At 33.0% G+C, this 13,863-nt stretch overlaps 1 protein-coding gene across 3 annotated transcripts in view; it reads right to left on the reverse strand.

The window, feature by feature from the left end:
* The window catches only part of LOC105832483, a 330,229-nt gene that overhangs the window by 13,921 nt on the left and 302,445 nt on the right, over positions 1–13,863 (reverse strand). For all 3 annotated transcript variants that reach the window (XM_028194181.2, XM_028194180.2, XM_028194179.2), the window contains exons 6-7: positions 3,321–3,530; positions 2,645–2,905 (exon numbers count right to left, since the gene is read on the reverse strand). In XM_028194181.2, the coding sequence (XP_028049982.1) occupies positions 2,645–2,905; positions 3,321–3,530 (471 nt within the window). The remainder of the gene's footprint in view (positions 1–2,644; positions 2,906–3,320; positions 3,531–13,863) is intronic.

Consider the following 13,863-nt stretch of genomic DNA (forward strand, 5'->3'; position numbering starts at 1 on the left):
ATTTTGTATTCATGGCAGAATTATTGCGTGCGTAAGTTGAACATAGATTTCCCTTAACTCACCATTTATATTGCTTTAGTGCTAGTATTTCGGCGGATAATCCGATTCAGAGTTGAAAGTAATTTTACACATGTTCTAAACCATTTACCAAATATGATGTATAAATAAAAAAGTAATTTTAATAAATTTTAACAATCTCTTAATCTCGAGGTGCTTTTGATTTTTTTTACAAGATATATAGTCTTTTCATTTTTCAATAGAAACACAATTAAAAAAATTGGTTTATAATCACGTTTAAAAATAAAATTTAGCAATTGCTAAAATTTATACTCAATTATATATAAAAAGTTTGCACATTTCTAATAATTTAATTTTAAAAAACCTATTTTAATAAAAAATTTTAATCAAGTCCTTAATATGTTTTAAAATCTCTTTTATTATTCTCGGCACAATTTTCGACGATTTTTTAAACAGTTGTTTTATGATTGTCATCATAAAAATTATAGCTGTTATTATTACTACGCAAAATAAGTGAATATTAAAAGTTATGTTCACTATAATTATGTTTAAATAGAAATGTATTTATTTTGTTTAGGTTTATCGATGATCACGTTCTCCTTAGTGTAAATGACACGAGATAATGAACGCGTCACATCAAAAAATATATAGTAATAATTGAAGAGCACCGAATATTGAATAAATTAAATTTATTAACATTGGCGACTTTTCCTTATTTCGAACGGTCAAATTTCCATTCTCCATTTTTTAAAACGCGTAAACCGACCGGAGCAAGTGAATGGCAGAAACATATTTCATTTTACTATCTACTTTTTAAAAAATATTTTACTATATTAATATTTAAAGTCATTCCAATATATTTATAGTAAAATTTTGTTACAGTTGATAGAACTATAAACATAAGATTATTACTATCAACATTATAACTTTGACAATAAAAATGGATCTGTTAATCACAATTTTTCACCATAATTACAGTTACAAATATCAAACCTTTTTTTTTTCAGTACATAAGTGTTATCGCCACCCCATAAAAAATTCCGCTTTTTAATATCGTCGTAATCCTTCGTGCGTTTACGGAAAACGATTCACGCAGCATACAAAGGTTTGCGCAGCCACACAATTCGCAGCCACACAATTTCGTACTGATTAGCCACACATGACACCGTCCGGTATATTTAACTAACTAATGTAGCTGCAAATTACCTATTAGCGGGTGATACAAGCGGCAGATAGGCACGCGATAATCAAATTAACGGAATGGTTAACGTCTCCCGGCATGGAAACTGCGCTAACAGGGTTAGACCAACCGCGCAAAGTGCACGCGTATACGCGTACGTGGACGTCCAAGTTTATGCATTTCGATCGAGACGCGCACGTGTGCGATACACGCACGTGAATGGTAGCACCGATGCCACAACGCGTGTAACGTAACCAGCCATGATACAGCAATCCATGTGTATGTGTGCGTGTGTGCCTGGGGAGGGGGGAGGGGTAGTTGAGTGTGTGTGTGTGCGGAACGGTCGGAAGTGAGAGAGAATGCATAAGAGAGGGACGGGAGGGGGAGGGATGTTACCTGAGGGGAGGAGGAATATTATCGCTTCATTATGCTGAAAGTCCTCGAAGGGTCGATGTGATTACGGTAAACCAAGTAATCGGGCTTTGCAACATGGCGAGTCGGTTACGCGAGTAAAATCCATATTGAAATTGCGGAATAATGCGGCGCTCGGGTCAATGCACGATTGACCGAGTACTCTTTCTCCTATTATTTTAGGCTAAGCTTATGATCTCCTTTATTATGATTTACATACAAAATCTTATTTTGGTAGAGTAAGATGTAATTCTGAATAATCTAACTACGAGACTGACGATACGATTTGTGTACGTGTGACTGTAAGTTTGCCATATGCGGAATAAGAGTTTAGTTTCTTCAACTAACAAGTATCACCCTAATATATTAGGAGATTATGTAACTGTTAACATAAAAAAAATCACCGTCTTGTCATCGACTGGCGTATGCATCATTTCGATGAACTTCTCTATGACCCGTTTTTACCAACGTAGATTTAACTTTAATCTCGATTTAACTTGTTATCTTACGCCAAAAATTAGAAAAAGATAAAGAGTAAGTTAAATTGAGATTAAAGTTGAGTCAGTTGATAGAAACGGGTCTGTGAGAAAAAAAGTCTTTGTTATCGTTGAATTTTGATTATTTATACTGATTGCTGAATTTGCATTATTATAGCCCTTGGGAAAAGGCTTGAATTACTTTAGGTTAACCTTTTACATACCTTAAATTATCTAAAAATTACCTAAAAATTTATTCAGTAAACTTTTAGATTGGTAAGGTAATTTTTAAAACTTTAACTTCATTTAAAGTAAATTTCCCTAAGGGAGTACTTTCCTATTTTTCGTCCGAATGAAATAAAGACAAGTATTATCATGCACAGGTTTCACGCACAATCTCAGAGAGAGAAAGAGAGAGAGAGGGAGAGAGAGAGAGAGAGATCGGAGCGACGCTGGTAGTTTGGAAAACGTCGCGCTAAGCCACTAACTAAGCCGAGGTGGGACAGCGAAATGCAAGCTGACGGCCGCAAATGGGCGCTTGTACCGAAACTCGACGAACCTGTGTAAGCTGCTCCGTCGCTGCCTCGGTCGCCAGTCTGGCCAGGCCTTCCTCGTACCTTTCCAGAGCCGTCAGTCGTACCAGCAAGTTTTGCAGCAGCGCCGAAACTTCCTGCCTGGCCGCGGCGTCGACCGCGGCGACTTTCTGCGTGATGGACCTAACGTGGCCCATCACCCTCTCATCCCGGAAGTCGTATGGGAATGTTTCCGTCCATTCCGCCAGCAGCTGCACCAGCCGCGGCACGAAACGATGCAGTCGTTCCTGGAATACGTATGGATACTTTATCGTTTTCCAATGACGAGGGGAACTTTTTTGTTGCGGGGAGCAAAATGTATTTCGGAATCTAAATGAAGTGATGGGGAGAAAAAAAATGAAATCAGAGTACTGAGATATACCAGGGATAAAAAGTAACGAGTCGCGAGTAATGCCGTTATTATAAAAAAGTGACGGTAACGATTATTATAAAAAAAGTGACGATATCGTTACTTTTTTAACGGAATATGACAATAGAGGAAGAGACAACAGAGAGGAGTTTCAGAAAAACTAGACAAAATTTCAGTGATCTTTACATTTCAATAAGTAGAGTTCAATAATTCACGGCCTTCGCTTTGGATGCGTGATGTGTCAGTGTAGGGCATCGTATCACTTCGTAGATTGATAGTACATTGATGCTCACCTTACCGCCCTCTCCATTCAGATTCTGCTGATGCTCGCAGAGAGCGCAAACTTCACCCAAAAGCTCGTGTGGCTTGATGAAGAGCCTGGCGCTCAGTAAAAAGGCAAAAAGATACGCCCGATCGGGATAATATTCCTCCGTAGGCACCATATGCTGCACTAACGCTTCGAGTGAGCCTGAGACGAGGTTGCCATCTCGGTACACCAAAGCCTGAAACAGTATACGTGTTAGGTAACGCGATAAGGCTGGGAATTTAGCGTACTATCCGCAATAAATTCCGATAATATTATTAATTTACTTTATATCTGTTTACTCTAATCTATTATTACAATAATGATAATAATGATTAATTTACGAGTAATATCATTCAGAAAATAAACATTTTCTGAAATAAAGTCTAATGGAAAAAAGGATTTTTTGTTTAAACTGTATTTTAAAATATTTTAAAATATTCCTGTTTTTAAAAATTTTCTATTAAAGATTAATTTTTTTTAGCAGAATGCATGTGCAGTCTTAAAAATATATATTTTTTTAAATAACAACTGTGGAGTAATAAAAGCAATTTTTGTTCTATTCTGCTAATTGTTATAAACATTTGTACAAAATATACAGGGTTATACACTGTCTTAATTCTCATAAAACAGTAGAAAGCCTTAAAAAAAATTAAAATCAATATAATAACGTAATTTATGTACTTAAATTACATATATAAATTTCATTATTTTATAATGATCCGAATTCTTTTTCTAGTATAAGTAGTCATAGATCAATCAAATTATCCTTTTTCGATTGTTTACATTTTGAGCAAGAAGAAAAAGAGATTTTAGATTTTTCTCTGTACACACATAATATTTCACGTGACGTTTATATACGCATTACAAGCTAGTGTCTAATTTTGGAATCTCTTGCGTTTTTTCCAACGTGCAGTTTTACATTGTCCCGTGATACGGTACGCGGGATTTTCATGAATAAACGTGTGCGGAATGTAGAATTTGCTTGGTGGGTACCTACTGTCGAACGCCTCCGCAAAACGCGCTTTTGAGTTAGCTCGTTTCAAAGTTGGCGAATGCTAAATCTGCGCATCGCCAAAGTTGCACTCACAGCCGAGGTAAGCTCTAACAAGCTGTCGGGTGTTCAAATTGGATTCCAACTTAAACTTATTGCGTCTTAATGCGACATTGACGGGGTAATATTTCCTCTATAAACGGCCGTTCAAGTTCTTGGCGCATCCGATTATCCCGGTAATCGACAATACCATTCCGGAAATGTGCATAAATTTGCGATTTACGTGTAACCAAAGATATTAAGTATGAACAAAATTGTAGGAGATAATGTTTTAAATGTTTATTAAGGAAATAAGAGTAAATCTCACAAACTCGAACAGCGCTTTAAACAACTTTCAGTTTGCGAATCGTTGCTCGAAGCTAAACAGAATTCTTAGGGCCACTTGCACCAAACTCTGATTAACTTAATCGTTGATTAGTCCATTGGAATTGACCAATCGCATTTGTTAATTTTGCTTAACGACAAATACGATTGGTCAATTCCAATAGACTAATCAACGATTAAGTTAATCAGAGTTTGGTGCAAGTGGCCTTTAATTAATTTACTGTTCTCGCGACTTGACTCTCTGGGAATATCCGCTCGTCTCGCTCGAAAATTCTCTTGCACGCTTCATTTTTTAAAAACAAACGAAAATACTCGCACACCGCTCGTTGCCGAATTCTCGACACGCTCGCATGCTCGTACACATTATACTTCTTACAAAATTGTACGTGCTTGTGAGCTTACCAATAACCAGTCAATTGTGTGGTTCATAAAATGGATATCAAATATTTTATAAACGTAATCAGTAATCAATTATTAATGGATTATAATCATAATTAATAAAGACAGACTTTCTTCTCCGGATGTTACATTTTTGTTCATATGCAGGTAGGTACATTATTTTTATGCATTTCTTCCGTTGTGTTCTGAAAACATTCGAGTAACTGATATAAACCGATGTGATCCATATGTAAAGGATTTAAATGGCTTAACCTTAACTTTCGTTAATTCAACATCGACGAGATAAAGTTCTCACCTCAACTCGTGAGCGGCATAGAAACTTTCAACATCGGCCGGGATAATGCAAAAGTGTGAAAATCTACCTTAACCGCTCATGTACTACATACTATTTTAAATTTTCTCTCCCTCTTTTTCTCACCCCCTTTAACTGATTTAACTGAAGGTAATTTGATTATCTCAATAATGTGCATTCGTTCTTGGAACTTGTTTTAGTTTAACATACTTTCCTCTAACGCGCGCATTCACTAGAATTAAATTTCTGCAAAACATTGCGTAATCTTTGTAAGCAATGAAAATGGAACTAGACTCACATTCTCTTACTTAACGTTACGGAAACTTTTAAATTACCATATTCTTATTTCAAGAAAAATTTTAAATATTATTTACTAAAAATTTTTGTTAATAAAAATTAATAAATAACGAGACTTTTGTCTTATTTTGATAGTTTAAGAATTAACACTGTTCATTTGTCAATTTTTATAATTGTCGTTATTTTTTCTAAAGAGCGTGGGCTCTCGTTTTAAAACCTTTATTCATAATCATTTCCTAATAAATGTCACTAGTTTAACTTCAACTTTGTGATGTAGTATTTTATGATGGCGGATGAATATTGTTCGACTAGGACTTTACGTGGCTTTGTGAAGTTTTAGGTTCAATTAGTTTATTGAAACGGAGGGCGGGAGGTCGTAACAGTACGGTACTATTACGAAGTTTCCACAGGTCGTAAAGCGTTTCCATCCGTGCCACCTATTTTCCAGTAACTGCAAGTAACAAAGTGAATACTCTAGTGTTGTTCCTGGTTTCTCTTTTCTCAATTCGGGTTATGTTTGTTTTCAGAAAGAAATTAAACTACATAATCCCTTTAAGCAACTTCAGCATCAAGTACAATACAGTTATTTCCTTCTTTTTGTTTCTACAATTATATTACAATTAATAACAGTCTACGTTGTATGGTTGATTCAAAATTATGTAATTACATTTTTATTTGTGTTGCTTGTGTTATTTTCTTTTCTTCTTTTCCTTTCTTATGGTTAAATATTAATTAAACATATAATAATATTAGTGCATTAGTATATCAATTAAATATTATATATATGTGTTTATATCATCTTTCAACACATTTAACATATATCACACATTCCAATACTTTACTATCTTTCCTATCGCATAAAATTATAGTATATAATAAATATAATATAATAAATATCAATGTGTTTTTTATTTTTTTCATAAATATGAGGAAAATATAATAATCGAATTGTTCGACGATTAGAAAAATTTCTAGAAGCAATCTCTAATGATAAAATATACACCGTATAAGACAATGCAATTAGATAACTCTACTTATTAGAAAACAAATAAAAGGTGTAATACAAGTAAAATCAGACATGATAAAAAAGTAAGTAAAACACTCTTTTTGAAATGGTGACGTTGTTCCTGTAAAGACTAATCATAAAACTGATGAAAAATTAGAAGAACCAAAAAGAATGGGGTAAAGTTTCTTGCAGGTTGATGGAAAGTTTAACTCAATTTTATTTAAAAAGGAAAGAAAAAAAAGATATAATTCTCAAGGCCATACGGGACAGAAATGCAAAAGCCTAAGGAACAAAGTACGAGAACATTTTGTAAGCGGAATTAATCAAACGAAAAAATGAAAAGAACGCACGGTATTCTGAGAGGTTCCTTTGTACTTTGAATAAAGCTTTTAACATCTGTGATACAATTTCGCTCGCTTTACATGGCTTATTAATGGGATGAAATGTATGAAATGTGGTACTTATTATAAAATGTGGTGTCAGAAGCATGTATGAAAAGTATTTCTAAAAAATTAAACATAATAAAAAATTATGTATATTATGTAACATAAAAATTGCTTATACATATATAAATATATATAGATTTCGATAACTAAGTTTAAGTAGTGTTTACAGAACTATTATAATAAAATAATAACATTAGACAAAATAAAATTTAGCTAATATCAATTAATGACAAATATAATTGACTAAACCTTCTTTCATAAATTACATACATAATATGGTTAATATATGATAATATCCAAATCTAAAAAAAGGTAGACATATTATCAATTAATTTTATAAAACTTTAAGTCGCTTGTAAGTAATTCGTAGTACAAGTTAAATTAAAAATTAAAGTAGGTTTATTTGCGTGTGCACATAAACAAAAAGAATTTAATTAGTTTTAATAAAAATAAATAAAAGTTAATCACAGCAATAGGCCAAGTATATTATTCGTACTTTCTCAAATATTACATATTACATGTTATTCAAAAAATTGATTCTGCAGAAGAATCAAAAGAAAAATTATCTAAATTGTACTAGAAGAGTGCTAATTATATACGTTACATCGAACAAAAGAATGATAAAAATCACTAGTAGGTATAAAGATCATTTCTTTGAGCCAGAAGAATGTTGAAATAATGTGAACGAGATACGAGGACAAGTTTATTAATGGTTCATTTCTTTGATTTATGATTCAAGCATATTACTTGCAACAAAAGCCTTGTCTCCCTGGCACTGTAACATTCTTCCTATCCGAGATCTGGATATCCCGAGATTATGTGAGCGTTACGTAGCGTATTTAGCATAGTATTACATCGCTGAAACGTTATCCTATTCCGCAGTGACTGCAGAATGTAAACCGTCTTATAGAATAATCCGATAGTCTCAAGACGAAGGACTCAAAATAGTTGGAAGCTCCATCGATCAAAAGGATGGAAACATGAACTTGTGTTGTAGAAATTGCATGTTGCGCGAGATGATTTTCTATTAGATAAACAATCCATTTTCAGTAATATTCTAAAACATGAAACGTATAGTCATTTTCTTAAAACATAAAACAATGTTTTATATATGCTTTACAAATTATGTAAAGATGCGACCTTCTTGACGAAAAATTTAACAAGTAACAATTTTGTACAACTAACAATTATTTTCATAACTTTAACAGTGAAAGAACTTTTCGGAGATCTGCATAAATTTGCATCACGTTATGTGCAGTTATCATATTTTAATTTTCCTTCATTTAAAAGCTTAGGATTTTACTTCTTTCCATTTATTCCTTAATTAGAATTATGCTCTTCATCCACGTATTTATCGCTTCTACCAAATGTTACCGCGTCATAATACCTCTGTAATTCGCGTGCGCGCTCCCGAACGCTTGAAGGGTTTAATAAAGCGGATTCGCGGCCACTTGTGAATGCGAGTATGAAACGTTTTACCAACGTTTTTCGTGATATAGTCGAAGAAAAATGCATAATGCCGGGCAGATAGAAAATAACGGGGGATGCAGAGGGTAGGGTCGTGAATTCAAAGCCCGAGCGTTACCCAGCGTTTCTTTGTTATACAGCGGCCCCCCTCCCTCCCGGGGGCCTTTTTTTTTTCCTCTTCCATCCTTTTCATCTACCACATATTCCTTTTTTTCTTCGACAAACGTGCCTCTACTTCTCTATATTGGCCGACTGTGGTTTTTATGTATCTGACTTAATAAAGTTTGACGCCTCTCTCATGTTGTTACATCGAGCACTTATATAATTGCTTTTCTCTCTTGCTTTTCTTTCAAGGACGTGGAGAGAGAATACTGAATATAAAATTTTATAGAACAATGTTGAAGTACAAAAGTTTGTACTTTGATAGATAAGTTAATTCTTTAATTTTTTATAATCACATAACTTGGAAAGTAAAACTGAGCTTATAAGTTAGAGGGTTTGCAATCAATGTAAATATATTTTTAAACGTTACATTTTTTCCAAGCGTGTTGTAGAAAAGTATAAGGGTTGTTGAAAAAAAAAGACAAATTTAAAAAACTATTTCTAATTATAAGAATCAAAAGAATTTATACTTCTTACTACTAGTCCATATGTTAAGTCTGTCCTATCTTTGTATATATACCATCGTTAATTATGTTTTTGCATAGTATTTTAAATGTTCGTTAGTTCATAGTTGCGGAAATCTTGGTTTAAAAAAAATGTCCTGATGCAAGCAGTGTAAAAGGTACTCTTCTCTACAACTCGGTCCCTTTATTACACGACATTAACGCTCGTCGCAGATGGCTCGGAGAAATTAAAGAAATTTGCATAATCACAATACTGCGCGTATTGTTACTTGCAACTTCAGCCAGACATTTCGCTAATCTACCTTTTAATTAAGCAAATATGCGAGCGCCGGAACAATCCGCATTAGCGAACGTATTGTACGCATCTTCATAAGATTTCTCGACTTTGCCTGCACGAACGTAACAAACAGTAATAATTTCTCTTTCTCTTCTGTCCCTGTCTTCTCTCCCCGAGTTAGAGTAAAATAGGAAGAGCGAAATGTGGGCAAAGTTTAAAAAGCAACGTTGAATATTTACGAATAATTTGTTCCACTTATTGTTAGATGCAACTTTAGCGATAACGCTCGCCTCTGTGAGAGGTTTCAAGATTAGTATAACCTGGGGGTAGACAGAAAATAAATTGGCGGCATAATGGCAAGGGAATTGGTTTCTTTGCTTCAGAGAATTGCTACAAGACATGCAGGATAGACCTTTACGCTCGTGATTCGTCTGTGTCGTCCCTAAATGCGTTCGGGAGGTCTTTCGATCGAGGAAAAGAACAAAAAAGTTCGATTTAAAGGACGACTTACCCCAGGAACATTAATTCTTTTTTTAAAAAAAATCAAAAATATTAAAGAAAATCTTTTGTCCGAACATATTGTAAATAAAAATAATTGCTAGTAAGTAGAAAACTTTACAAAATTATGCACATTATTTAAATTTAGTGATTTCTTGTGTCTTGTTAAAAATGTGTGTAATTTAACTTTATAATTTAGTTAGAGTAGATTATTTTACCTTCTTGGTAAACTTACCGGTCAGGTAAGCATCTATCTTAATTATTTTCTAAATAAATAAAGAACTGACCCTTAGAGGTAATAATACGTTTATACTACTATATTCCAAGAAGGTAATGCAACAAAATACCACTATATATACCACTCTGATAAATGGTGAAGTAAATCACAGTGCTTTGTAAAACATAAAGAGTAACACATGTACTTTTCTTTCTTCGTGAAAAGACTTGGATTGTTAATTACGAAATTAGTTCTTCTTTGTACGGATTCATGGCAAACCGAAACAAAATAACAGTAGTAGCGTTATTGCGCTATATTTCTAAATATTGAAATTAATTTATATTTCTAATTTTCCGTTTTTCTGGTTTTATATAATAATTTTGTAATAATAAAAGAAAAACGCGAAGCAACTTAAGGTACACATTTCTGTCTAGTAAGAGTTTAAACAGGTGTTTATTTCAATCCCGTAAAAGAATTCCCTGAAAATTTCCAGACTTCTTAGAAATTTCGTTTAAAATTCCAGATAGGATTATAAGAATTTTTAATACACTTTTTAAAATAAATTTAATTTAATTATATTATTATATGCACTTCTTAATATTATTTTCTTTAATCGTGTAATAAAAGAAACATCACTCAACGTTTGAATATTAAATTTAAGAAATATAAAAAAATTATATAAATTAATAAACTAAACAGCACGTAACGATTTGTAGTATGTAAATCTAATTCAAAATACCAAAAGTACAAAACTTAAAAAATAATAAGACACACTGTCAATTTAGAACTATAAGAGAGTATAGTTTATATTATAAATTATACATGAAAATACATAATAATTTAGTTAAAATTCGTTCGTAAATTCTCAATGACGTACATTAAGTTATTAAGTTAATATTAAGCTATACGTGTGTGAATGTATGCTATATTTATTACTAATTAACTGCTAATTGACATTTTTTGCATTATCAAAAAAGTGATAAAAAAAAACAATTTAGTCGGGAAAAGAGAGTATAATTAAAATTTGAAAGTCAAATTTTATATTAAACATTTGTGTGTGTGTGTATTTATTTGAAAAAGAGCATAAAGAAAAATGCATTGCAATTTCTGAATGCTACGTATTACAGACATCGACAGGGGAATATGCGAGATATAAATATATTGTAGATTTCAGTGTGCCGTGTTTTCCAATTTTACTTCTGTCATATGATCGTGCGCAGAGATGAATACGCAAATACGTAAAGATGGCCACGAGAGGCGAGACGCTTCAATATATCGGAACATCCGGGAAACAGGACAACGAGTCATAGTAAGCACAATAAAACGTGCCCGACTTCATTTGGCCTGCTGTCCCACCGAAACTCGTATACTACCGCTTTTCGATTATAAACTGCTAGACGAGCGCAGCAAACGACGTAAGCATTGTCGATTTTGCTGGCGCATGTAAATCGATAGACATCGAAAAAAATTGCAAAAAATCCAACCGAGGTGGAAAAGAGGAAGAGCACGGAGAGAAATGGGAAAAGCGATGAAAAAATTGTTGACGCCTATCGTAGCGTCCGACATTTCGGAGCGAGCAATCACGGTAGGCGTGAGCTTTTGCGGAAGTTTGATTAAAAATACCCATATAAAGCTAGACAAGTAATATCGACCTAACAATCTATTTGGATCTTATAAAGATAGTCATCGTTACAACTTACATGTTATGTATACGTGTTTAAAAGAATGAAATTCTTTTAAAACATCAGTTACGTGCTCTAACGTATAATATTTCCTTAAACGGTTCTTTGTCAATATAATTTCAAATTATAAACATTTAATTAATTATTCTAGAAAAGCTAGATATTATATATAACAAAGATACTTTTGTATAAATATTTTATTGGCAAGATTAATGTTCAATATATAGTTATTTAAACTATATATTGTTTATACAACAACATAACTAAGAAAATAAAATTTTTTAATTTACATGTTTTGAATCATTAAAATGTTACATACTTTTATTATTTTTCAATGCAATTTTGGTTAATACTAGTTTGATTTACTGATATACATTGTAGAGGAATAAAAACATTAACTCTTTACTTACAATGTATTCACTCGGAATTCTTTTTCTTTGCAGATTAAAAAATTATAATTTTTTAATTATAGCAAATGAGAAATATGTACATATTATTCTCCAATTGTATATAAAAACTTAGGGGATATACATACAGATAAAAAATATAATAAAATCAAGAAATGTTAATTTAAAAAAACAAATAATAACAATAATAATAAACATAACAGCATCACAACAATGATGTATCGGCGAAATCTCATATACATCGTTAGATTGCAAAAACTGCGGATGACCAGTCAGTTCCATCTCTGTTCGCACCCCCTTTTGTCTGATGTTCGCCCGTGAATTTCAACCCTCATACAGTCTTTACTGCCCATCCCTCTGCTTTTTGGAACCTCGGTGAGGCGGGTGGAGGGACGCAGATAACGGTTTTAATTCCGTACGAATGGATCGACGTGCGAAAAAACGGCAGGGAGAAATCGTCGGAGAGGCGGATTGATGGACTGCCGGGAACAATGGTTAACTTCGGAAGTAATCGCTTAATTCCTGAATTCCAGCTAGCTCCTACTGTTAGATTCCCGTATTGCATACTTTCCGGAATCTTGCTGTTTCCCTTTCCTTTTCCCTCCTGACTTATTTTATTATGCACGTGAACGCCGTAATATTCTTTAATCCTCTCACGCGCGGATTATCTCTTCCCTTATGATAAAAACTGAGCAAGAGACTTATACTCAGTTATTTAATATCATCACTACACCAACGCGCAATTCCGCTTTTGTTATCCAATGTAAATTCGGAAAGAATTTTTATTAACCTTTATTAATCTCAGAAAAACCAAAGATTCATAAATTCAAATTGGGGCGCATCTGTACGTATAATGTTAAATAGAATTTTTGCATATAGAGTGACTTCTATGAGTTCGACGTAATTACAATGATTTTCCATAACATGATACGAGTTCTTTTTACTCTCTTTTTTTATTTGGAGATCTTTACCTGGTACATAGCAATAAAGGGGTTCGCTCGAAGTAGAACGAAATAAACAATGGCACTCAGCGTAGCGAATAGCCGCTTTGTTGGTCGGTTCTTTTGCCATGATAAAACTTTTGTCGCGGTGGCACACTTGCGAGAAACTTTTCCGAGTTATCGACAAAGGAAGGAAATGGTTTGTTCTACTTTCATTTCGTTACTTGAACGATGGCGTTTTGCCTGCTGAAACTCATTAACCTAACCACCTAACCGAATAATAAATGATACTTGTCGAATCAAGTTTTAGAAATACGAAGAGTTCTAACCATTGTTATTATATATTTAATACTTACTGCAGAAAAAGTTTAAATAATTCTACTAGTTATTGCGCAAAAAGTTTTATTCACAATTCATAAAATGCGTAATGCATTTTTTTTTTTTGGTAACTGTTACTGTCGCTTCAATTTTCACAGATTATTTTAACTAATAATATACAAGGAGTCCCAAAAATCACAAATTAAAATATTATATAGCAAAAAAAGTTTTGAAAAAATTAAATAGTTTTAAACAGTTGTTATTTTAAGTAGTATCAGAGA

Source organism: Monomorium pharaonis, chromosome 2 (genome assembly GCF_013373865.1).
Source record: "Monomorium pharaonis isolate MP-MQ-018 chromosome 2, ASM1337386v2, whole genome shotgun sequence".
Classification (NCBI taxonomy): domain Eukaryota; kingdom Metazoa; phylum Arthropoda; class Insecta; order Hymenoptera; family Formicidae; genus Monomorium; species Monomorium pharaonis.